General features: G+C 67.9%; 1 protein-coding gene across 3 annotated transcripts in view; it reads right to left on the bottom strand.

Moving 5' to 3' along the window:
• Positions 1-327: 327 nt before the first annotated feature.
• Positions 328-24,730, bottom strand: part of ITPR3 (inositol 1,4,5-trisphosphate receptor type 3) — a 68,664-nt gene continuing 44,261 nt past the window's right edge. For 2 of the 3 annotated variants that reach the window (XM_084890994.1, XM_084890995.1), the window contains exons 19-58: positions 23,775-24,026; positions 23,547-23,691; positions 22,894-23,035; positions 22,116-22,315; positions 21,134-21,263; positions 20,616-20,673; positions 19,708-19,873; positions 18,439-18,603; positions 18,289-18,363; positions 17,675-17,800; positions 16,671-16,793; positions 16,397-16,597; positions 15,427-15,678; positions 15,083-15,208; positions 14,877-15,002; positions 13,567-13,687; positions 13,038-13,228; positions 12,407-12,555; positions 12,182-12,290; positions 12,001-12,091; positions 11,706-11,875; positions 10,285-10,459; positions 9,906-10,087; positions 9,603-9,803; positions 9,378-9,488; positions 8,880-8,975; positions 8,682-8,783; positions 8,511-8,597; positions 7,972-8,082; positions 7,691-7,883; positions 6,861-6,986; positions 6,345-6,517; positions 5,578-5,742; positions 4,854-5,046; positions 4,309-4,413; positions 4,102-4,229; positions 3,211-3,376; positions 2,509-2,669; positions 1,602-1,763; positions 328-1,142 (exon numbers count right to left, since the gene is read on the bottom strand). In XM_084890994.1, the coding sequence (XP_084747120.1) occupies positions 1,074-1,142; positions 1,602-1,763; positions 2,509-2,669; positions 3,211-3,376; positions 4,102-4,229; positions 4,309-4,413; positions 4,854-5,046; positions 5,578-5,742; positions 6,345-6,517; positions 6,861-6,986; positions 7,691-7,883; positions 7,972-8,082; positions 8,511-8,597; positions 8,682-8,783; positions 8,880-8,975; positions 9,378-9,488; positions 9,603-9,803; positions 9,906-10,087; positions 10,285-10,459; positions 11,706-11,875; positions 12,001-12,091; positions 12,182-12,290; positions 12,407-12,555; positions 13,038-13,228; positions 13,567-13,687; positions 14,877-15,002; positions 15,083-15,208; positions 15,427-15,678; positions 16,397-16,597; positions 16,671-16,793; positions 17,675-17,800; positions 18,289-18,363; positions 18,439-18,603; positions 19,708-19,873; positions 20,616-20,673; positions 21,134-21,263; positions 22,116-22,315; positions 22,894-23,035; positions 23,547-23,691; positions 23,775-24,026 (5,824 nt within the window). In that variant the 3' untranslated portion in view covers positions 328-1,073. Of the gene's footprint in view, positions 1,143-1,601; positions 1,764-2,508; positions 2,670-3,210; positions 3,377-4,101; positions 4,230-4,308; positions 4,414-4,853; positions 5,047-5,577; positions 5,743-6,344; positions 6,518-6,860; positions 6,987-7,690; positions 7,884-7,971; positions 8,083-8,510; positions 8,598-8,681; positions 8,784-8,879; positions 8,976-9,377; positions 9,489-9,602; positions 9,804-9,905; positions 10,088-10,284; positions 10,460-11,705; positions 11,876-12,000; positions 12,092-12,181; positions 12,291-12,406; positions 12,556-13,037; positions 13,229-13,566; positions 13,688-14,876; positions 15,003-15,082; positions 15,209-15,426; positions 15,679-16,396; positions 16,598-16,670; positions 16,794-17,674; positions 17,801-18,288; positions 18,604-19,707; positions 19,874-20,615; positions 20,674-21,133; positions 21,264-22,115; positions 22,316-22,893; positions 23,036-23,546; positions 23,692-23,774; positions 24,027-24,730 lie in introns of all 3 variants that reach the window. The other variant, XM_084890993.1, reaches the window with a different exon arrangement.

Raw genomic sequence — 24,730 nt, 5'->3', positions numbered from 1 at the left:
CAGCGGTGGCCCGGGCCTCGGGCTGTGGTGGCTTCTGTGGAGGCCAGGACACAGGCCATCTTCCGCTCCATGGAACCGTGGCTCTTACTGGGGCCTTCCCATTTCCGACTGAGCTGAGAAGGGGCGGGAACCACAGCACTCATGGGGAGAAGCCAAGTGGGCTCCAGTGCGTGCTGGAGTGCGCACAACATGCACAGGGCTCAGACCAGAACCGAGACACCAGTACCGCGCTGGTTCTGTGCCCGGACCCTGTGTGCAGTCACCGACAGCATCTCCCAGAGCCAAGGTGAGCCCCACAGCCCCGAGGACCTGAGGAAACAGCAGCCCTTTCTAATGACTATATTTCTATTAATTTATTGAAGGCAATTAACATATTAGTTCTCAGGCCAAAGGATTTGTAAAACATTACACCAAAAGGAGAAAAAAGCGGTCAAAAACCAGCCTCTGTCACGCGCCCAGCCCTGCCCCTTCACTTCAGCCTGTGATCCTCTCCTCCCCCGCAGAGGCCCAGGAAGAGGCAGGGCCTCCTCCCTCAGCCGGCAGGCCCCCTGGGGCTGGGCTGGGCTGGGGCTGGGGCTGTGCCGAGGTGCACCCTGGACACACAGGTCCACACAGTCTACGGCGGCCTGAGGCACAGGAGCCGTGCGGGGCGGGCACCGGAATAAGTTAAGTAACAAAGCCCCAGCATCCCTAGCTACAGCATCACTGCCCCTCCCCCGGAGGCGGGCAGCAACCAAAATGTAGTGCTTGGAATAAAGAGGGGCCCCACTCCTAACCGCCCACCAGGAGGGAAGGAACGTCAGTTACTGCTTCGAGGGACACAGCAGTGCTGAGGGGCCCTCTTTAAGGCAATAAGGTAAACAGTCCCGGTGAGTTTCTGCGTCCTCCGGGCTCCAGGCAGGCTGGCAGCTCTGAGGCCACCCCCGTGCTGGCCAGCGGCCGGGTTGGCTTGGGGGAGTCTGGCAGAGCAGGAGCTGGAGGCTGGTGGGCACCTGGCTCAAGAGCTGGTGGGCTGGCTGGGCCCCCCGACCCAGTCACAGCTCAGCACCAGGCCTTCGGCGGGTCTCGCGGGCTCAGCGGCTCATGCAGTTCTGGACGTCCACAAAGCCCAGGCGCTGCCTGCGTTTCCGCTGCTCCGTCATCTGTGGGTAAACGATGCAACCGGTCAGGCCCCGGCACCCTCCGCAGAGACGCCGCCAAGGGAGGGGCTGGCGCCACCCTCCCGCCACGGGCCCCGCTGCCGCTCGGCGCTGGCGGCAGGCCAAGGCCCTCGGCGCAACGAGCATGTAGCCCAGACCCTTGGTGGCAGTTCACTGGTCACAGCTCCTGCTTTGCAGCTGGGAAGCCGCCTACTCAAGGGAGGGGTGCCCCCGGATCCGCCTGGCAGTGCCTCGGGCTCAGGATGGGCTGCCACCCCCAGTCTAGCTTTCCACAGAGGGGAGTGTATTGGGGACCCGGCTTCTACCCAGACCCAAGGACGGGGCAGGAAGAAAGGGGGACCTGGGGCATGCAGGCCCAGCACCTGCTCCCTCCCGCCAGGGCAGGCTGGGCCGTGAGCTGCCCAGCGCGGGCTGCGGGCGGTGCCGGGGAGCGGGGCGCACCTGCTCCTTGAGCTCGTTGAGCTGGGCGGTGAGGTGGGACACCAGCTTCATGGTGGAGCTCAGCTTGTCCTGAAGGATCCGGATCTCGTTCTGCTCGCCCTCCCCTTCGTTGCTCACGAGGGACATGGCCCTCATCCGGGGGAACCAGTCCAGGTTCTTGTTCTGAAAAAGACGGCCAGGGGTGGGCAAGCAGTGCGGCCACGCCCCGGGGCACCCTCCACGACGTGTCGGGGAAGCCGGTGCACCCTCTGCGGTAGCCCAGCACCGGACAGGCTGACTTCCGCTAGCCGCTCGGCCTTTCCCGCCATCAGCGCCGTCTGTTCACTCAGCCCCGAGGTGGAGGGGAGGCCTCCGCACCAGACCCCCGCCTCTCCCCCCACCCCCCCCTCCCCCCCTCGCACGCACGCTACAGGAAGATGCGAGTGGGACGGAGGGAGCAGAGGCCCGCATCTGCCCCGTTTCCCACTACGGGAGGAGGGAGGGCACCAAGCTGTGAGCCCGCAGAGCAGCTGGTAAACCTGCACGCCAATCAGCTCACATGGCAGATGCACAAGCAAATAGGACCCTTTCCCCTGAACGGTCTTTCCTTCCAGCCTGGGGTCTATGGTGTGCAGCCACGGAAGACACACCCTCGTTGGACTGATGTTCTTGACCCCCAACACACTAGTGCATTCCCTCCCAAGGTCCGAGGAGCAGCAGCTGCAGCGTGCCTGCTCCCACGGCCCAGGATGCACCCCGGCCGCAGCGGCTCTCGACGGCAGACCCAAGCTGACCATGGGCACAGGCAGTGGCCGGCTGCAGCCGCGCCTCGGCTCCCTGCCGGCCTTTCACCGTGTCCACGCTGTCCCGCCCCTCCCGGGCCTCCGCGGTCAGCGCAGGCGGCCACGGCCACCTCCCAGGACCACACCTTGATCATCTGGGCCACGTAGCTCTCGGGCCCCGTGTAGTCCGTCTTGTTTTTCACGCGGACCAGCACGATGAAGTACAGGTAGTTCCACATGTTGTGCTCGAACTTGATGTGCTCCTCAAAGGACACCGTCTTGTTATCAAACTTGTCCCTCTCCAGACCTGGGGGTGCAGAGCGTGAGGGGGACGCCCCCCTCAGGGAGCCCCGAGGGGCCACCTGGGCAGCACACACCCTGCTGTTCTAGGCCGGTCTGGCGAGTGTGGGCACTGCCCTCCCGCGGGCACGCGGGCCACCTCTAGTAAAGCAGCCGCTGGGCGTGACATCGCCCTGCCCCCACGCGGCAGCCTCCCCAGGCGCCCGAGGCCCCGGGGCAGCAGGGCTGTCCTGCAGGCGGCACCTGCTCCTCAGCCCGCGGCGCCCACAGGAGGGACCGGCACCTCATACAGGGACGGGAGAGTCCAGGTGAGACCAGAGGCTGGAGGTGCTGACTGGGCTTTGAGGGCCTTTCCCGCTCCCTCTTACTCCAAGGTCAGGCAGGGCCTGTTGTCCCCAATTCTCAGATGAGCAAACAGCCATCAGCCCCAGGGCAGGTTCCCCAGGGGCTCAGGACCCAGGGAACGGCAATGGAGGCTGCCCCGGCCCAGACCGTGCCCAGCCAGGGGCGGCCGGGCCCCGGGGCCTGCGGGCGGGAGCAGGCCTCACCGCAGATGAAGCACGTGGTCTTGAGGATCTCCTCCTTCTTCTGCTTCTCGCTGCGCAGGTCAGCGAAGGTGTCGATGATCACCCCGAAGATGAGGTTTAGCACGATGATGATGACGATGAAGAAGAACAGGAGGTCGTAGACCACGCGGGCCGGGAAGAGCGACTCCTGCAGGGCGAGGAGGGAGGTGGGCCCCGGGTCCCGGTCCACCAGGCGGGGGCTCTGCGGGTCAGGGGCCCAGCCACGGCAGAAGGGAGACGGCAGAGTGGGTGACCCTCACGCCGTGGGGCGAGAACTGCACCCCGAGTGCGGGCTGGGAAACAGCGGGCTCGAAGGGAGGCCAGCCGGGCACAGCCCTGGACTGGGAGTGGGACTCCGGCCAGGCTTGTCCCACCCCTAACCTCAGCCTTGAACTCCTCTGCCCGCCCTCAGCACGCCCACAAGTTCCAGAAACCCTCTGCCTGGCTAGGGAGAGGGCTTCTCACCCCCTCGGACCGGGGACTGCCTGCTGTTCTGGGAAAGCTAGCCGCCCAGCCAATGCCAAGGCCTCCGTGGAGCTGAGTCAGCTCCCTGGGGGGCTGGGGGGGGGGGGGGAGGCCGGCTCTGCCTCACAGAGGAAGCACTGTGGCCTGGGGCCCGCCCTCCGCTGACTCACACCTTCCCCGCCTTCCGGCCTGGGGCCGGCCGCCCAGGTCTCTCCCTAGAGCATCTGCGGGGTGGGGCGGGGTGGCTCAGTGACAGGGGCGGGGTGGCTCAGTGACAACGTAACTCGCTTTGACGAGCAGGAAGTCAGGGAAAGGGGGGGAAACGGGGCTACTACTGAGACTGAGGGCCCCGCCGCGGGCCTGGCCGTGCCCGAGGGCAGGCTGGCCGCGGAGCGGGCACGTGCTCACGTCTTTGGAGGGCTTGCGCAGGATGTCGCCCACGCCGCCGCCGTTGCGCAGCCCGTGGTTCATGACGGTGACGATGCACATGAGCAGGGTGTCGCAGGCCCGCTCCGCGCCGTCCAGCTCCTCGTCCTCTGCAAGCGCAGCGTGTGCTCGAACCCGGCCGGGCACCTGCCGCCCCGCACCCGCCGGCTCCCGAGGCGCCCGCCTCACCTTCCAGGACCTCGGGCACCGAGACCCCGGAGCCGCAGTCTATCCTGTCCTTGCTGCACGCGCCCACGAAGGTGGCCGCTCCGTGCGGCATCCCCAGCGGGCTGGCTGGAGGGGACATGGAGGCCACGGGAGCTTCAAACGCCTGCCTGTCTTCCCCTCGGTCGTCCCAGCATCTCCCCCTCCGGGAAGCCGGCCCAGTCCTGCCCGGTCCCCTCTGAGTGCCTACAGAGGGTCTTCGTGGCCCTGCCCGCCGCGTGTGCACGCCCAGGCCGGCCAGGCAGCCCCTGCACACACTGAGCCTGACGCGAATGACAAGGTCAGCAACAGTGGCTCCTCGGGAGCCGGAGACCACGGCTCTCCCACCTCCCAGTCTGCCCAGGGACGAGGACGGTGTGAGCGACCCCTCCCCAGAGCCCAGTACGAGAACTGAGGAGGGGCCCGGGAGGCTAAGCAGGCCCAGGCCTGGCCTGGCCAGTCGCTGGTGCAGTCCCATCCCCAACCCCCACCTCCGTGCTCTCCCCAACGTGCCCATGGAGGGCCCGGACCTCGGGAGTGGTTGCTGGGCAGCCGGTCCACCTCCAGGATGAAGTCATCCTTGAGGAAGAGGAAGCCCACGATGGAGAAGAGGTAGACCAGGATGAGGGCCAGCAGGGCGGTCAGCAGGATAGAGCGGCCGTTGCGGGTCACGCTCTTGATGACGTTGAACAGCGTCTCCTCTCGGTAGATGAGGTCGAAGAGCTGCGGGCAGGGACGGGGCCGTGAGGGGTGCGCTGGCCCGAGGGCTGCGGCTGCCAGTGCCTCACAGCCTCCTCCGCGGGGTCTGCGCTCGGGCAAGCGGAGCCCGGGGGCCTGAGGCTTCCGGAGGCTCTGGAGCTCCAGGTCCAAGAAAGGGGAGGGCCGGGGGCAGGCGGCACACAGAGGCAGGGGGCGGCCAGCTCTGATGTGCACTCACTCTATGTGCAAGAACACCCTTCAGCCTCACAATTATTCTAGAAGGCAGGCGCTGCTAATCATCCCTGTTTTACAGATGGGGAAACTGAGGCGCGGGCAGTCACCCAGCTAGGATGGTCTGGTGCCAGAGTCCGGCCTTAAACCAGCACGACCAGGGCCAGTGGGTCAGACGGGCAGGAGTGGCCATGAGGGCCTTGAAGGCCAGGCTGGGGTCCAGCCAAGGAGGATGCAGATCCACTCCCACCCAGCAGCAGGAGGACCGGGCAGAGGACTGGGCAGAGCCGGGCCCTGCCCCACCCGCCGGCCCCGGAGGCTCACCAGGATGCTGTAGAAGAGCTCGTGGGCAAAGAGGCCCAGGACACTCGTCAGGATGTAGCCCACGTGGTAGAGGAACTCCATGTCCATGACCATGGCCTTGTAGCCCCGGATGAAGGTGCCGCGGTTGCCCACGAAGCTCACCACGAACACGATCTTGTTGGTCAGCTGCAGGCGAGTGCAGGGCACGGGGTCAGGGTCCCACCGCCCACCCTGACTCTCTCCCCAGCCTCCCTGCCCACGCGTGCCCGGCTCAGAAGCCACGCCTCCCGTGGAGTGGGCCTGGGCTGCCCCGCTCAGCCTGGCAGACGCGTTAATGAAAACGCTCCCAGAATGCATCTGTGCCCCAGTCCCAGGAAGAAAGGGGGGTGTAAGGGGAGGGTGGGTCGGAGAAGACCACCCTTAGCCTCCACAGTGACTAAGTCAGGAAAGACAGCCCTGCTCCAGGCACTTCAGTTCCCCGTTAGGAAGTGCCAGAAGGCACAAAGCTTTGCTGTCTCCGGCAGAGCAGTGCGCCTGGGCGAGCCCAGCTGACAGTGCACAGCAGCCCTGGAGCCAGGCCCCGAAGCTGGGCTCCTGGCTGGCCGTCGAGGGCCAGCGTCCCGGTTGTCCGGGAAGACAGGGAGGCTGAGGGTCCCCACCGCAGGTGCATGTGCGGCTGGAGTTCCCGCCCAGGGCGAGGGGCGGGGCGGGGCGGGGCGGGGCGGGGCGGGGCGGGGCAGTGGGGGGCGAGGCGGGGCAGTGGGGGGGGGGGGCCTCCGCGGGCTCACGTTGAGGGCGCCCAGGATGTTGAGCGTGGGCCCGATGCCCAGGTAGTAGATGGAGCGCAGGATGAGCGCCACGATGAGCGGGCGGACGCTGTAGCGCTTGGTGAACAGGGCGGCGATGGAGAAGCAGATGAGGATCCAGAAGAGCAGCGAGATGAGCGGCGAGTCCAGCACTCCTGGCCGGGAGCAGGGCGAGGCGCGCTCAGCCCCACGCCCAGCGAGCCCCAAGGACACCCTTCCTGGAAGCTTTCCTGGACGCTCCTGGCCCCCTGGTTTCAGGGCCCCACCACACCCGCACCTCTAGCCGAAGGCAGGAGGCCCCTCCAGCTGCTGCCGCCACGGCCGGTCTCCGGCCGGTGTGTGTGCACGTGTGAGCTGTCCCCAGAGGGCTGGGCCCTGTCCCCACGGACCACACCTGTCTGCCACGATGGGGTGTGCAGCGAGGGCAACAGGTGCGCCTCCCACTCTGCATCTGACCCCCGCTCCCCCGGCTCTGCCCAAACGGCCCCGCAGCCTGACCTGTGGACGCGCCCTCCACGTAGGGGTAGAAGAAGGCGATGATGATGTTGATGAACACGGCCAGGTTGAAGGAGATGCTGCCCCACAGGGTCATGCGGCGGGAGAACCAGTAGATGAGCGGCATGCCTGCGGGAGGCCGGTGTCAGGGCACCCTACTGCGTGCTCCCCATGCGGGCCCACTGCCCGCACCACGCCGGCCAACCGCCAGCACCATGCCGGCCCACCGCCCGCACCACGCCAAACCCCACCGCCCGCACCGTGCCGAACCCCACCGCCCGCACCGCCCGGCCCACCGCCCGCACCGCCCGGCCCACCGCCCGCACCGCCCGGCCCACCGCCCGCACCGCGCCAAACCCCACCGCCCGCACCGCCCGGCCCACCGCCCGCACCGCGCCAAACCCCACCGCCCGCACCGCCCGGCCCACCGCCCGCACCGCGCCAAACCCCACCGCCCGCACCACGCCGGCCCACCGCCCGCACCGCGCCAAACCCCACCGCCCGCACCGCGCCGAACCCCACCGCCCGCACCGCGCCAAACCCCACCGCCCGCACCGCCCGGCCCACCGCCCGCACCGCGCCGAACCCCACCGCCCGCACCGCCCGGCCCACCGCCCGCACCGCTCCGGGCCCCGCGTCAGAGAGGAGTCTGGAGCCCTCCTAGGGGTGGGGTGGGGCAGCCCAGCAGGCCAGGGTCTCAGGCAGGTCCACCCCAGCCTCCCGCTTGGGAAGGGAGAGGAGGGAAGGGGAGGGGAGAGCAGGGGAGGGAAGGGAAGGGGAGGGCAGGAGAGGGGAGGGGAGGGGAGGGGAGGGCAGGGGAGGGGGGTGCTCACTGCGGAGCTTGCGCTGCCACTCCATCTCGTTGTGCAGGAAGGAGGACTGGTCGAAGAAGTCGCTCACTTTGCTGCCCTGCTCGTCCTGCTCCGTGGTGGTGAAGAGCCGGTGCTTGGTCTCCTCCGTGAGGAACTGGCAGATGCCGGGCACCGGGAACACGATCTGCTCCATGCTGCGGTCCTGCCGCACGATCTGGGCACACGCACACGGGGCTGGTGAGGCGCACCCAGCCGCCCCCCCCCGCCCGCCCTCCCCCGGCCACCGCCCGCCCCAGGCGCACCTCGATCTGGGACGTGTGGCTCTCGTAGTAGGCCAGGGGGTCCTCCTCCTCCTGCTGCGCAGGCGCCGAGGACTTGAGCATCTGCGACAGCTGCTTGTTGTTGAGGCTCAGCTGGGGTGGCAGGGGCGCCGAGGTCAGGCCAGGCAGCCCCCCCAGTCCTGAACCCAGCTCTGAACTACAACCCAGCGAGTGACACCCAGCCAGACCACCCCACCCCAAAAGGGTAGGAGGGGTGGAGAGCCGTGCCCAGCCGGTCGGTGACAGGCAGTGTCCTACGCAGCCTGGCCCAGGGGCACCGGAGGCCCTGCTCCCACTCCAAGCCCCTGTCACCCCTGGAGCTCGACCCCCCAATTCTAGCTCCGCTCACAGATCCTCCCTTTTTACAGGTCCAGGCCCCGCCCTGAGTTCCTGGCCCCGCCCCACCTCATCCCCTAGTGGAAGGGGGGGGCCTTGGGTCATGGCCCCGCCCCCAAATCCCAGCCTCACCCCTGTGAGTGCCCGCCCACTCCCCGCCCCCTCCAGCCCGCCGGGGCCCCCACCATGGAAGAGATGCCCTCGGCCTCCTCCTCCTGGATGCGCTTCACGGGCTTCAGCAGGTGCTGCAGCTGCTTGTTGTGCCTGGAGAGCTGAGCAGAGGCGGTGCCATCACCGAGGCGTGGGCGTGGGGACGGGCGCAGGAGGGTGGGGGGGGACGGAGGGGGGACCGGTACCTGCAGCGCCAGGATGTAGATGTTGTGGCCCACTTCTCGCGGGCTCACCTCCGAGTTCTCACGCTCCTCCTCCTGCAGGTAGGCCTTCTTGATGACGTCCACCTGGCGGGGCAGCGGCTGCTCGAATGCCCTCTTCCTGGCCGTGGGGGCCCCAGTCCATGCCCACACCCCAGCCTGCCCACCTCCACGCCCGCTTACCAGCTCCTGCGGCCGCAGGCTGATGAGGATGCGCTCGGCGTTCTCGCTGTCGTGCCGGCTCTCCATCAGACCCAGGAGCAGCTTGGAGGCGTTGTCCTGGGCGGGGGGCAGGCCTCAGTCCAAGGGGCCCCCCTCCCCCCGAGTACTCCATATCAGCCCCTCCCAACCTCCCCTCCCCTGTGGACTCGGGGGGCTTGCTGAGAAGTGTCCAGGCCACCCACAGCCTTCCCCGCGCGGTGGCAGCCACGACCCCCAGACAGCAGGCACAGACAGGAGGCCCTCAGATCAACCGGATATGTGTGCTTCTAGTGTAAGTGTACCTGCGGCGAGTCTGCTCACACATCCACTCGTGTGTACAAATAAGCATACGCACATTACACACAAGGAACCTGCACACATCACCCCTTGCTTGCACATGCACATGTCACATGCACACGTCACATGCACATATCACATGCACACATCACACCCATATGCATGCGGGCTGCCGTGCCCCACCTTGAGCTGCAGCACCAGGTCCATCCGGTACTTGCACAGGGGGCTGATGTCGTTGAGGATCAGCGCGGTGATGATGTCTATGCCGTTGGACTCGTGCGTCACGATGCAGGTCTGGCGGGAGCAGGCGGGCGTGGGGCCAGGCCCTCAGCACTGTGGTGGCTCAGGAGGCTGGGCCTCTCCCTGGGCCAGCCTGCTCCCCCCAGGGCCACGCCCGCCCGCCCTCACCTGGTTCTCGTGGCAGGGCCCCTGGCAGTACTCGGTGAGCGTCTCCAGCGTCTGGATGACGAGCCCCACGTTGTCCTCGTTGATGTAGAGGCCCAGCAGCCCCAGGCCGCCCGTGGTGCTGCCGCACATGATGTCCAGGAACTGCAGCGTCTCGCACACCAGGTTGTAGTTGGTCTTGTTGTTCTGGCAGCGCAGGAAGTTCTGCGGGCACAGGCGAGGGGTGTGGTGCGGGCACAGGCGAGGGGGACCCCGGGGACGCCCCTGCCGCTGGGGGCGGGGAGGGCGGGCGGGGCGGGCGCTCACCTGCAGGTCCCGGTTGTGGTTCTCACACAGCAGCTGCAGGAAGCGCAGGATGGGCTGCATGATGAGCACGGACGTGCCCATCTCGTTGCTCTGCACACGCTCGCCCACCTCATGCCCCCGGCGCAAGCTGGGGACCAGTGAGTAGCGGGAGGAGCCAGGCATGGAGAAGGAGGCCACGCGGCCTGCGGGGCGAGGCCTGGTGAGGCTGGGCTGCCAGCGGGCGGGCAGGCCCGCACCCTGTGCCCGCACCCTGTGCCCCCACCCTGAGCCCCCACCCTGAGCCCCCACCCTGAGCCCCCTGCACATCCTGAGCCTTTATGCCTGTTCCGTACCCCCTCCCCCTGCACTCTGACCCCACCAGCCAGCACCCCACCCTGACCTTTGGTGGTGGGGTCTGCCGGCTCCCGGTCCTCGCGGGGCTGGCTGCCCAGGTCGCTCATGTTGACGGCCACCGTGGACTTGGTCTCCTGCTGGGCCCGCTTCATGCGGTCGTGCAGCACCTTGAAGAAGCGCTCGGACTTCTTGTCGCTCGTCATCAGGTTGTAGAAGGATTTCTGCGGCGCAGGGTTAGGCAGCCTCAGCACTGGGCCTGGCTCTCAGCAGCCCCGGGGAGGCCCCGAGTCCTCTGGCCTGTGCTGCAGGCTCAGGGGTGGGCACAGAGGGCCCCCCGACACGCCCAAGCCAGACTGAGGCTGGGGAGCCAGAGCCAGCCCTGCACGCGGCCACTGATGCTGGAGGCTGGCGCTGCCCTTGGCCTTCACCTGTGCCCGCAGCAGCCGGGCGTCCCTCGGACATCTAAGTCGCTTCCCTCCTCTGCTCGAATCCCTGCCGCGGGCCCCTTCGCCGGAGGAAAAGCCATGCCTCCCAGCATCAGGAGGCCAGGGGACAGCCTTCAACCTCTGACCCCAGGCCCCGCCGCTCACGCCTCCTCCGCCTCTTCCAGCCACATCAGCCACTTCCTGTTCACGGCCTGCGTGCCAGCTGCCTGCTCTGCCCGGGGCGCCCTGCCACTGTCCAGCGCTCCCCTCCGGGCCTTCCCGCACACTCCATCCTAGATGCCCTGCCTGCGATCCCCGCCCCGCGTGCCCTCCGTCACGGAGGTCAGTCACGCTGTTCCTCCTGGCGTGAGTGCCGAGGGCACGTGGCTTTGCTCCTCTCACCGCTGCCCACTGAGTGCCCACAGCACTGCGCGGAGGCCCGGCACTCACTGACAGAATGAAGGAGCCAGTGGGCACAGCCCCAGGGGGCTTTGGGAGGAGGCAGGCCTCCAGCACCAAGGCTGAGGAGGCTGTGGGAGAGGAGGAGGCCTAAGGAGGAAGGTGGGCCTAACGCAGGGCGCGGTGTGGGACACGGCCCAGGCCTGGCTGGAGCAGAGCAAGGCGGGTGTGGATAGAAACGTGGCCATGTGGCTGGCCGGCGTGGCTCAGTGGCTGAGCGTCAGCCACTAGACCAGGAGGTCATGGTTCGATTTCCGGTCAGGGCACAAGCCTGGGTTGTGTGTTCGATTCCCAGTGTCAGTCATGTAGGAAGCAGCCGATCAATGATTCCCTCTCATCGTTGATGTTTCTATCTCTTCCTCTCCCTTCCTCTCAGAAATCAATAAAAATATTCTTTTAAAAAAAAGTGTCCACATGACACAGGGGCGGGTGGGGAGATGGAGCTGCCACCAGCACCCTGCCTGGCAGCGAAGCCGCATGGCCTCAGTGTCTCAGCGCTGTCCCCTCCTGCGGGGAGGCCCCGCCCACCGCGGTGAGGGCCGGCACACACACACACACACACACACACACACACCCGCCGCACCTGGATCTCGGTGTTGCCGCCGTCCAGCAGGCGGATGGCCAGGCCGATGCTCTCCTGGAAGATCTTCTCGTTCTTGGTGCTGGTGATGAGGTCGCACACCAGCTTGGTGGCCCCCTCCTTGTCCAGCCGGCACTGGGTGGCCGCGATGGCAGACCAGTCTTGGTCCAGGCCTGGAGCGGGGACGGAATTGGGGGGGACTCACTTTAGGGGGCGAATGGGGTAGGAGCTCGGGAGGGCGGGCCCAGGGCCTGGGCAGACGGGCCCCCTGGAGGCACAGCAAGGAGGAGGCACTGACCGATGCCCATGGCGTCCGGGAGGTCCCCCCGCGAGCTGGACTTGCGGTTCTGGAGGTAGTTTTGCAGCAGCATCTTGCGCAGCTGGTTGCCCTGGGGACGGAGGAGGCCCAGTGACTCGCACCCTCTCCCCGGGCCCCCAGCCTCGGCCCCCGCCCGCCGCCCGAGCCGCCCGGCACTCACCCGGTCCCCGTACTTGGCCTTCTTGAGCAGCATCTGCTGCAGGGTCCGCAGCACCTTGACGCACAGCTTCTCCTCCGACTGCATGAGGTCCTTGGTGTGCTGGATCAGCCTGGGCGGGGGCACAGGGCAGCCGCTGTCCCCCTCCGCCACGCCCGACCCCCGGGCACCCCAGCCCCGGCCGACCGGCGGGCCCCGCCCTGCCTCGCCGCCCCCGCCCGCCCTCACTTGGACAGGAAGCCACCGCTCTCGCAGCGCTGGTAGGCCTCGCTGCCCTCCAGGAAGAGCAGCTCGGGCCAGTGCAGCACGTCCACCAGCACCGACAGCTCTGCCTGCACCAGCGGCTTCAGGCGCTCCTCCAGCGCCGTGATGATGTCCTGGGGGGAGGGGGCAGGGGGTCACGGGAGATGCAGGGCCCGGGCCCAGGAGGTGACAGAGCGTGACTGCCGTCCCTGCCCCACCCCGGCCCTGCACAAAGCGGGCCGTCCGTCCGCTCAGAGCCGGCTGCGAGCTGCGGGCCTCCAGCTCTGTGACCCTGGCAGCCCCCGCCCTCTGGGCCCACCTCCTGCAGTGGGACCATCACCGGCCGGCGAGACCGAGGACAGGGACGCACGGCCTGGACGGACCCTGCATGAGCACAGCCCCTCTGGTGGCCCTGGGTTCTCCCCGCAATGAGCGGCCAAGGAGGGCGTGGGCAGCATGGGTAGGGGCACTCGTTCCTCAGCACCACCCTCCCCGCTCCCGGGCCCCCCCCACAGCTCCCGGGCCCCCACCCTGCAGCTCCCGGGCCCCCCCTGCAGCTCCCAGGGCCCTCCCCCCGCAGCTCCCGGTCCCCCCCCCCCCAGCTCCCGGCCCCCACCTGCAGCTTCTCGATGATGTTCTTGTAGTCCCACTGGTTGGCCGTGGGGAGGACCCGCGGGAAGGCCCGCGTGGCCGCCTTGTAGTTGGAAGCGTTCCGCTGGGCGGCAGCCACACAGCTGGCCCCGCTGCTGAGCAGGAGGCTGATGTGGGCATCCAGGTCCATGGGCAGCGAGATGCCCCGGCCCTTGGCTGGGGGAGAGAGGGGGCTGAGCCAGGCGGAGGGAGAGCCGGGCTGCCCGCCGGGAACAAGGAGAGCTGCAGCGAGGCTCTGGTGCAGGGACCCCGCCTGGCCCCACTTGGACGAGGTGCCTCTTCTGTTTCGGTAAAGGGGGGGGGGGTGTTTCCTGCCTCGAATTTCACCCTGGATCCTGCCCCTCTCCTGCCCCACTCCCCCCCGCCCCCCGAGGACGGCCACCCAGCCTTGTCCTCCGGACGGACTCGGAGAACACCTTCTCCGCTGCCAACGCGCGGTGAGACCCACGGACTCGCTGAGAAGCGCCCGGGAGCGGGGACGCCGAGGCACTCACCCACCATGGCCAGGGTCCGGATGCAGGCCTCCACCGAGCCCTTGTGCTGCTGCTGCAGCCACGGGCACTCGAGCAGCCGCGTGGTGGACTGCAGCAGCTGCACCACGATCGTCTGGTGTGTCTGCGGGAGCAACGCCCGCTGAGCCGCCGCCTCCGGCAGCCGGCAGCACGGAGCCCGAGACCGCGGCCTGTGTCTGCGGCTGGAAAGCACCCCTTTCCCCCAGCGCACAGCCTGCCCACGCCCACAGCACCGGGACCCCCAGCTCCAGGTCTGGCCCTGAGCCGTCGCTGACCCTTTTCTCCCTTCCGGAAGCTTTTTAGATAAACTAACGCTGTGCAAGCCACCATGTCTGCCTGGTTTAAAGGTAATAAAAAGGCACACACCGAGAAGTCTCTGCCTCCCTCCGACCCCACGCCTCCACTCCCTCCACTCTGTCTCCCTGACCCCACCCCTCCAGTCCCCCTCTCCCTCCCTCCGACCCCACCCCTCCACACACCCCTCTCCCTCCCTCCCTCCAACCCACACCTCCACTCCCCCTCTCCCTCCCTCCGACCCCACCCCTCCACACGCCCACTCTCCCTCCCTCTGACCCCACCCCTCCACACGCCCACTCTCCCTCCCTCTGACCCCACCCCCTCCACACGCTCACTCTGCCTGGGGCCGGAGAGGGGCAGGGGACGCTGACACTAATGACCGGAGTCCCCCAGCCCAGAGGGGTCCTGGACCCAGACTCGGTGTCCAAGGACACCCCCCTTGCTGTGAGGGACCAGCAGTTCTCTGGCCGCCCTCCTCGCACTGCCCACTGCGCCGCCCCTCCCCCATGGGCAGGCCCTGTCTCTGGCTTCCTTCCGGGGTTCCTGTGTGACTCAGGGGGGAGCCGGCCCTTCCATTCCGGGCTCCAGGCCGTGAAGTCAGCTGGGCCGGGCTCAGTGGAAGCTTGTGCGCTGGCCGGTCTACCATCCCGTCAGGGACCCACGTCCCCGCCCGCTCGCTGCCACTCCCCCGCGGGCCCTGGCCCTGGCTCTGCTGTCCACGGGGGAGGCGTGCCCCCTGCCTCCGGCGGCGAGGCAGCGCAGCCAGGCGCCCTGGCCCCAGCACCCACCACCCGAGGGAGTGAGCGGGGAAGTCCCGCCCTACGGAGGGGCCGCGTCAGCCCGAGCGCAGGTGCCCCCTGCGGACCGTGGTCAGTCACGGGAGTGTTGGCCGTCGGAACGGGAGCTTGGGGGACGTGGTACCAGCGCAGACTCTCTTATAGCCTTTACGCACGGCAAGCACACGTGAAGGTGCCGAGCCCGCCCCGCGCGCTCACCTGCAGGGAGGTGCTGTTCTCGGAGAACGGGGAGCTGAAGAAGGCGCTGATGGTGTCCAGCACGACGCTCAGCACGTACTTCTCCAGCGTGGGGTCGGCCAGGCGCTTCTCCCGCTTGCTGCACACCTGGGCGAGAGACGCCGCGTCCCACCGCGTCCTGCCCGTGCCCCGGCCGCCCACCCACCCCCGGCCGCCCAGGGACAGACCCGGGCCATGTCCAGCGTGAAGCTCTCAAAGAGCGTCCAGATGTGGTTGCTGGTGTAGATCTCCTTCATCTCCACCTCCGTGTCCACGTAGCAGTGGTTCACGAAGTTCACGTAGGCCATCTTCACCTGCGCGGGCGGGCGGGGGGCGGAGGGCGGAGGGCGGGGGGCAGAGGTCAGGCGCGCAGGTCACTCTGCACTTTCCCAATCCCCAACACCCCACTTTCTGCCCACGTCCCCACCGCCCTCCCACGCTTCCCATCCTGCCTGCCCACGCCCTTCACCCCGGGCGGAGAGGCTGCTGGCCCTCCCGCCCCCGCCCCGCCGGCTCCCGCGGACACGGCCACCTCGGTGATGCAGTCCTCGTGGGTGACCACGGACACCACGTCCTCCAGGGGCAGCAGGGAGGTGCACTTGATCTCCGTGTAGACGTTCTTGCCCTCGGCGCAGGCGGCCAGCAGGTCCACCAGGGAGATGTGGTACATGAGCGGGCTGTGGTCCTCCACGCCCTCCCGGGCCGCCTTCATCATGTCCAGCAGGTGGGCCAGCGAGGCCTTGTCGTTGTAGAACACCACCACGTCGTCCCCAGCGTTGGTCAGCTGCGGGCGGGCGGGCGGGCGGGCGGGCGCGTCGGACCCGGCCCAGGGCCCCGGGCACCCCCTCCCGCACCTACAGACCCCGCCCAGGAGCGGGGATCCCCCTCTCCCGCTGGGAAGAGGCGCCTCCTCCAGGAAGCCCTTCCTCACCCACCCCGCCCGGCTCCCCGCCCCCTCCCGTGTGCCCATGCGTGTGCTGTGCACCGTCCAGGGCCCACGCTGCATCTGCTCATGTGAGCGACGACGTCACCCACAGGAATGCACCAGCAGTGGATGACGGTACGACAGCACACGCGTGTCCTCCGCGAGTTCCTGAGCGCACCTCAGCGTGGCTCCTCTGCCCTGCCCACCCCGCGCTGGACAAAGCCCCGGAGACAGCCCCACCCTTCATGCCTTCGCCGTCAGCTGTTCACTGAGTACCTACTGTGTGCCACATGCTGGGCCCTGGCAACAAGCACAGGACATGGTCTGACCCCCCACCCAGAGTCCACGTCCGCACCCCCAAACTTACTCTCCACCGACTCCCCGGGGACAAGGCCCTCGGCCCGGTGCGTGAGGACGTGTGAGTCAGTGATAACGTGACATTATGCGCTCAGGCCCACTGTCTGAGCTCAGCTCCGCCTGCCGCCGCGGCCCCTCCACACTCAGCACCCGGAGCCCCTTCCGGCGCCCACGCCTGTGCCCGCCACCCGAGCCCTCTCCGTGGCCACCGGGCCCTCACCTCAGTCATGATCATGTCCTGGCACTTCTTGACGTACTTGCCCTCGGCCTTGATGACGGTGTGCAGGAAGTCCAGGTACTGCACGTGGCGCCCGTGGGTGGCCAGCAGGTGCACGAAGTGCTGCAGCACCGGCTCGCTGACCTCCGAGCACAGCTGGTAGTTGTTCAGGAAGATGTGCTGCATGGTCTCCGCCTCCAGGAGCTGTGCAGGCGTCCGTCAGCGGTCAGGGGTCCAGCCACCCGCCCGCCCGCCCCCTCGCCCGCCCGCCGCTCACCCCCGGCGTGAGGAAGAGGTGCAGGTGCTTGTGCAGCAGCGCCTGGTTGCCGGGGTTCCCCGCACAGAACTTCTGCAGGAACTGGTGTGTGTAGCGCAGGATCTCCATCATCTTGGCATCGCCCTGGGCGCAGAGGGGGAGGGTGCTGGGTGCTCTCAGGAGGACAGGGGGTGGGGTGGGGATGGGGGTGGGTCGGGGCTTGGGTTCAAGGTGAACGCTGGGGCTCCAGGTCAGGATATGGCAATGTGAGGGGCAGAGGGGCAGAGGAGGCGGGAGTGGGGGAGCAAGGCTAAGGGGTCAAGGTCAAGTGAACGCCAGGATGATGTCAGGGTCAAGAGTCAGGGGCTTGAGACATATCAACACCAAGGCCAGCCCGGCCGGTGTGGCTTAGTGGTTGAGCATCAACCTATGAACCAGGAGGTCATGGTTCGACTCCTGGTCAGGGCACATGCCTGGGTTGCAGGCTTGATCCCTAGTGAGGAGCATGCATGAGGCAGCCAATCAATGATTCTCTCTCATCATCGATGTCTCTCTCTTTCTCTCTCCCACCCCTTCCTTTCTGAAGTCATTAAGTATATACTATTTAAAAAGATCAAGGTCAGCCAAGGTGAGGAGGGGAAAAGTCAAAGACTGGGATAGGGCTAAGTTTGGAGTCAGGGGCCAGGAGGAGGTTGGGGTGAGGAGCCAAAGTCAGGAGCCAGGGTGAGGCCAGAGTTGACAGTAAGGGTCAGGGAGAGGCTGAGGCTCAAAGTTAAGATGAAGCTGAAATGATCAGGATTGGACCAAAGGAGACAGAAGCTGGGTCAGGGTCAAGAATCAGTGTGAGGCTGGGGTCAAATCCAGGTCAAGCGGATCAGGCTGAGGGCGGAGGGTCAGAGGCTGAAGTGCTGTGAGGCTCAGGCGTGTCGGGGACGGGTCGGGATGAACATGGCGAGGTCAGCACCGGGGTTGGGGGTTTGGGCTGGGCCGGGTTCGGGGTGAAGCTGGGCAGACGTCGGGGTCACCTTGTCGTAGGGGATCTGCAGCAGGTCCAGCATGACCTTGTGGGCGTCCATGTTCTTGAGCAGCCGCTGCTGCTTCTTCCTCATCTGCTCCCCCACGCCGCACATCTTGTTCAGCCGCTCCAGGATCTGGGGGGGCCGGTGTGAGCCAGGGTCCCTCCCCCGCCACCGGCCCCCGCCCCAGCCCCCCACAGCCGTCCCCGCGCATGGCGGACAGGAGCCGTGGCCACTGGCTCAGGTCACGGGAACAAGGCAGGGACCCACCCCCACCCCCACCCCCACCCCCACCCCCACCCCCACCCCCACCCCCACCCCCACCCCCACCCGCGAGTCCAGAGGGGGATGTGCTGCCCGGGAATTGCTACATTCCTCCCGCTCCCAGCAGGCCCATCCGGACCTCGGCGCTGTTTTAACGCCGGGAAAGCTGGGAGACGTCTACTGTGAGGGCCGGCGGCCAGCAGAGCTGGAGGCGGGAGAGCCAGCCTCCCTGGGGACTCCACACTCACACCCTCAACCCCCACGAGCTCCAGGGCCGAGACCCTCCCGGGGACCCGCACTCACACCTTTAACCCCCCCATAACTCCAGGGCAGAGACCCTCCCGGGGACCCGCACTCACGCCCTTGACGATCTGGTAGTTCTCGCTGCTCTTCTCCCCGGGCGGGGGCGTGAAGCCCTCCTCGTCCGTGGGCCGCTGGGGGCACAGGGGGGTCAGCCCGGCCCAGCCTCCCGGGCCCGGCCCGCTCCCCGCTCCCCGCTCTCCACACACCTCCTTCTTGTCCTTGGCGGGGCCCGCCTCCACCTCCTCGCCCTTGCCACTGCCCTTCTTGTCCACCCACAGCTCCGACTTCTCCACCATGGTCCGCAGCCGGTCCAGCTCCGCCTTGATCACCTTGTAGTTCTCCACATCCTGGGCCGAGATAAGCAGCTGCACCTGCAGGCGGGGGGCTGGTGTGAGACGGTGGCCCGGGCCCTGCCCCACAGACACCCTGTCCCATCCTGTGGCTCTGCCTGACATGGCGGCCCGGGTCCCTGCCCCACAGACACCCCGCCCTGCCCTGTGGCTCACAGACACCCTGCCCCCTCCTATGGCTCTGCCCGACATGGCAGCCTGGCCCCTGTCCCACAGACACCCTGTCTTGCCCTGTGGCTCTGCCTGTGAGATGGCTGCCTAGGCCCCCTCCTCACAGACACCCTGCCCCGTCCTGTGGCTCTGCCTGACACATCTCCGCTCCGCCATCACCCCTCCACGCTCACAAGCCCACCGCCTCCATGAAGCCTCCCTGGCTGCAGCCTCCTTGCGGTCCCCGCCGTGAGCTGCCTCACCCCTGGCTTCAGTCACTCGCTGCCTCGTGTCCCTCGGCTGCGGCCTGTCACCTGTTCACCTGTTCGCTAGGACCCTGACCAGGGCGGGCAGAGCGCACTGGCATCGCTGCGGGCTGCTCCCTCCCACGTCCCTCTCGGGGTCAGGGGTGAGGGAGGAAGGCCCCTGGCCCGACCACACCCTCGGTAACACAGGAGCCGACAGGACCACGCTGCCAGGGCTGCTGCCAGAATTCCGTAAGCGAATTCCAACACCCAGGCTGGCACAGAGCAAGCACCTGCTAAATGCCAGCAGCACTACACAGGAGCCGCAGAGGCCACACCGGTCACAGTAACAAAGCCCTGCTGAGGGCTGACTGCGCGCCAGCCCTGCCGCGGAACGCTCAGCAAAGGCGCAGACAGAGCCGGCCGGTGGTGGGTGCGTCCACGGCACCGGAATGACACGCCCTGAGCCAGGCCGAGGTGGAAGTGCCCGGGACGTATGGAGTGCAGCGAGGCCCAGACCCCAAACGTGCCGTGAGCTCCTCCTCCACCACCCCAACCCCAGGGCCCGCGCAGGTGGCGTGTGGCCGGGCAGCCTGCCTGCGGGTGCAGGTGGTCCTGGCGACCCCCCACCCCCACCCCGGGCCAGGCGGAGCGGCAGACCTGCTTGAAGGTGTGCATGGCCTCCTGGCGCCCCCCCTCCCCCCCCGCCGGGCCGGCAGAGCGGGCAGACCTGCTTGAAGGTGTGCATGGCCTCCTGGCGCTGGCTGAAGTGCTTGAAGAGCAGCTGCAGGGCCCCGGAGACCAGCGGCGGGTAGTCGTGCATGGTGAGGTGGATGAGCACGCGCAGGAAGGTGCGGCCGCCCTCATCGTCCACCTCCAGCATGCTGCTGGTCTTCCTGCAGGCGGGGCGGGGGGCGGCATGGGGGAATGTGGGGGGCGTGGCTCACCGGCTCCTCCTGGCCATGCCGGCCCAGGCAGCATTCGCTAAAACTCCCATGTTTTCTCCCCGCCCGCCCAGCCCGCATAGGTCCCACGGCTCCCCTTGGTGGCGCCGGAAGCAGAGCTTTGAGGGCATTTGTGGGCGGAAGCTGGGCCCTGAACACGGGCGGGAAACGTCTTTATCAGCCTCTAACCAAACGCAGCTTCCTTCAGGGAGAAGAGATGGCGGTGCTTGTGCCCCTGGCATCAGTAAGGCCCCAGATATCTCCGCCACCTTGGAGGGTGGCAGAGGGCGGAGTGCCGCCGGCACCATGCTGCTGGGGGGCGGGTGCCAGTCCCCGCAGGGCCTGTCACCACCGCTGCTCACCGCGCTCAGCCAGGCCGAGGCAGCTGGCACACAAGCGTGTCTTCCCAGTGTTCTGATGACTGTGCCTCATGCCGCTGGTTTCCTCTGTCATTTCATGTACTTTACGTGTGTTTAAAAATGAGCCCACTCCCAGGCGACCCTCCCAGCCAGCCTCTGCAGCGGCGGCGGGGGCACGCCCCCGGCCACGTCCTGGTGCAGAGGCGCCACGCCCCGGGGAGCAGGCCATGACCACACTCCCGGATTGGGCAGGCCTTGGGAAATGCAGCCCATCCCCGGGCCTCAGGCCTGCGTTCCTATCACCTACCCAACCCCCATTTCCCCCCTGGCCTTACCCCACTCCAAACATGGCCTCCGCCTGCTCCCCGATGCGATCCAGGTTCATGTTGGCAGCTGTGGGCAGTGGGGGCGGACGGAGCAGTGGGTGCCGGTGCAGGGAAGATGGAGAGGGAGACACCCACCCCACCTGTCTGCACCTGGTGGGCGGCAGCCCCTCTGCCTGCCCTCCCTGGGGGGCGGGGAGGGGGGACCCTCCAGGGAACGGGCTGCGCAGCCCCTGTCCTGCGGGGATGAGCAGAGCCGGGGCTGGGGCTGGGGCTGGGGCTGGGGCTGGCTCAGGTCCTGACTGGCTATGATTTGGGCAAATTCCGGCCCCTCTGTGGCCTCATTGAGGAGTGAAGGGACTGGCTCCTGCCTCTCCCCTCACTGGCAATGAAGGGAGGCTGTGGGGACGGAGGCCTTGGCAGGTGGGAAGCAGGCAGGTCTGGGAGCTGACCCAGGCTCCGCCCACAGCTGTGTGGACCGGGGGAGGGGGGCCGGGGGAGAAGGCGGGGGCGGGGGGCGGGGGGCTCACTGGTGGAGTCGAAGGCGGGGGCCGTGCCGTCGGCCCCGCTGTCCTGCATGGGGAACACCTCCACAAACTCCTTCTTGAAGACGGACAGCAGGTAGGAGATGCGGTAATCCAGGCGGACGTTGAGGATGAACTGGAGAAGGGGAGAGGGTGGGTGAGGACTGGGCTGGGGTGACAGGCACCCCGAATGAGCTCCAGCATTGGGGTCTCAGCACAGCTCTTTGGGGGATCACGGGACATCACAACCAAAACAACCAAGATGCTCCCCCCAACCCCGGGAGGCTCAGGGCGCCCCCTCCCCGGTTCCTATACCGCCTCTCAGAATGGGCAAGACCCCCCGAAACCACTCAGCCTCTTTCCCAGCCGGACGCTAACAGGAAAGGGAACCAACTCGTGTCCTTCCCCCTGCCCCGCCAATGGGCCCTGAGTCTCCCAGGCGGGTCCACGGGTCGCCCTGCAGGTCGCTGCAGTTCCCTTCCCATCCTCTGGGGGCAGCTAGGCAAATGCAAGGGTCCTATCCCTCCTGAAGGCCCTGCCGGCCCCCTCCCATGTTGCTGGGAAGTCTCAGAGGAGACCCAAGGAGGGAAGACTGTCTGCCCGCCAGGACCAGGAGGCTGGCTCTCCGATCTCAGGCTCCGCTTCAAAACCCGTGTGAGGGGAAAGCCCCGCCCCCTGCCCGCCCTCCTGTGCAGTGGGTGGAGCCAGAACCCCCAGGAGGCCTGTCACAGCCCAGACTGCGTTCTGGTCCCTAAGTCTGGGCAGCGCCCATGAACCTGCATTTCTGAGTCCCCAGGGGGCGTGGGGGGCAGACACTGCTGGTCCCAGGGCAGCACTGAGGACCCCAGCTGCACAGCGACCCTCATGGGACACTGATCTAAGGGGATTCACCCACACCCACCTCCCCAGGCCCGCCCACCCTCCTGCCATTCCCACACCTCCCACCGCGCTCCGGCCCGCCCCCAGCCGCCACCCCCCAGCCCGGCACCTGCAGGATCTCCAGGATCTTCAGCTTCGTCTCCATCACCACGATGTCCTCATTCTCCTCGAACTTGCTTCTGTCCAGCGGCTCAGCGGCCCCGGCCCCGGCGGGCAGGCTGGGGGCCCCGAAGACGGACTGCTTGCGGCTCAGCACCATGGTGGACATCATGTGGCCCACGCCCTGGATGGACCGCCGCACATTCTTGCCTGAGGCGTGGGGGACGGGGGTCACGGAGGGCAAACAGCAGCCACCCACACACCCTCCCCCCCTCCCCGCCTGACTCCGTCTCCTTCAGCTGCAGGCAAAGCCCGCAGGAGGGGCCAGGCTGGGAGGTGAGCTTGGAGCCGCATCGGGGAAAAGGGAGGGCGGGAAGGTGAGGTGGGAGGCCAGTGCGACCTCTCAGGCCGGGGCTGCGGCCGGGGGAGCACCGGGGGCCAGGTGCCGTCCTGTGCATTGTCTGTTTACACCGCCTGGGGGTATCTCTAAGGGCAGGGCTGTGGCCCGTCCCTCAGGCTGCCCCCTTGCTCCTCACTCTCCCCAATGGCAGGACTGTGTCCCCCTCGTCAGACCGGGAGCTCCCCAGGCAGGGCGATGTCTCCCCTCCTCCCTCAGGACAAAGCTGCACCAGGGTCCACAGCACCCGGGCAGCGGGAAGGGACGGGGGGAAAGACCCCCTCACAGCAGAGCCAGGAGGGGGCTGCACGGGGAGGGGGGCTGGGACAGGACTTCTAGTGCTGAGAGGAGGCCCTGAGGGTGGGCACAGGGCCGGGCGGGCAGAGCTCACCGCTCGAGTCCTCGTAGGCCTGCAGGATGGCCGGCGGGCCCTGCACGCAGTCGATGATGCTGAGCAGCGTGCGCGTGAGCCGCAGCAGCTCACTGAAGCTGTAGAAGCCGAAGTAGATGAGGTTGTGCGCCAGGCTGACCACCTGCGGGAGGGGCGGGCCGTGAGCGCGGGCGGGGCCCGTGAGCGGGGGCGGGGCCTGTGTGTCGTGGGCGGGGCCGGGGCGAGATGGGCGGGGCCTCAGGGCAGGTGGTCCCGTCCAGGGAAGCCAGGGCTCTGTGGTGTGATGGGGTCAGGTTCCTCTGGGCTGTGGGGCTGCGTGAACATGGAGCCTAGGGCCGCCCGACCCCCGCGGGTTCCTGAGGAAGAGAGGCCTGCAAAGGAGGCCACGTGAGGGAGAAAGGGCAGAACTGCAGGGCGTGGGGGTGGCTCCTGGCCGTGGCCTGGGACCCCGCCAGGCTGAGGAGCGGAGGGGACTGGGGGAAGCAGCCTTCTCCCAGGTCAGGAGAAGCCTCTCTCCGGGAGCCTCGCAGTCCGCCCCCGCACCGCTGAGGGAGGTGAGGGAGGTGAGGGAGGTGAGGGCAGGGACCCCACGACCCCACCCCCCACCCGGGGCGCATCGGGGCCCAGAGCCGGGCAAGCAGGAGCCCGCCCACCTCGAAGGTGAGCTTGTTCTTGTCCTCGTTGGCGAAGGGCACGGCCTCGCTGACCACGTTGTTGAGGTAGTCCTCCACGAACTCCATGGTGCTGGCGAACTTGTTCTTCTTGTCGTCGCGGGCGGCGTTCAGGTTGGAGTCATAGCTGCGGGGGCGGGCGGTGAGGCTGAGGGTCCCTGAGCCCCCGCCCGCCCGCCCCGTGCCCGGCCGCCCTCCCACCCCTCTCACTCCTTGATGGTGATGGCGGTGGGGATCTCGGTCCAGAGGCGGGCGAACTTGACGGGCGTGACCAGCTCCTGGGGGTCGCGGTCCACGTGCACGTGCAGCATCAGGTGGCAGAAGGAGGCGCGCAGGTCGAAGGGCAGCATCTCGTCGGCCATGCACAGGAAGATCAGGTCCACGCCCAGCTGCTGGGAGATCTCGTGGATGGCCAGGTACTGCCGGTCCAGGCACATGCGGGCAAAGAGCTTCAGCTGGTACCTGCGTGCAGGGGGCAGGGTGAGGGCCTGGCGGCGGGGCCGGCAGGGGCTGCTGGCGGGGCTGCGCTTGAGGGACGATGAGAAAGTGGCCATGGGGCTGGGGACACACCAGGCCTCGGCCGCTGTCACGGAAAGGGCACAGTTCTGAGCGAGACGGGAGGGAAAATGCCTGCACTTATGGTGTTTGCAAATCGTCCCAACTTGCTAAGGACACGAGCACTGTCTGGCTCAGCCAGGACAGGCGCTGGTGGGAAGACGGACGGCTGAGAGCAAGGCTGGGGTGTGCAAGGAGAGTGCGTCAGGAGCCAGCCTCGGGCAGGACGAGGGCAGGCCTGGGGGGGCGGGGGGGGTAGGAAGCTGTTGGCTGGGTGACGCACCCCTCTGCTCGGTCCTCAGCCCTGCCTCCCCCACCAGGGGCTCCTGCGCGCCGCTCACCCCGTGCCCTCGGCGAGCCCCTTCACCTCCCTGTGCCCGTCTCCTGACCGTGCCTAGGATGAGCACAGGGGCCGGGTTTGGGTGAACGACGGGACAGGCGTGGAGCATTGAACGTCTGACCCGTGTCTAAGACGTGTGTGGGGCAGGTGACACTGAGCCTGTCCCTGAGCGGGGCCCGGCCGCGGGTCACCCAGGGCTCCTCGGAGCCGCCCTGGTGCGGCTGCCTGCGGGAGGTGCAGGCAGGAGGCCCAGGGCCGGGGGCCGGGACTG

Source organism: Pipistrellus hanaki (assembly GCF_964339955.1).
Source record: "Pipistrellus hanaki genome assembly, chromosome: 7".
Classification (NCBI taxonomy): domain Eukaryota; kingdom Metazoa; phylum Chordata; class Mammalia; order Chiroptera; family Vespertilionidae; genus Pipistrellus; species Pipistrellus hanaki.
The sequence above is the reverse complement of the archived record's forward strand: the minus strand, read 5'-3'. Positions and strand labels throughout refer to the sequence as shown.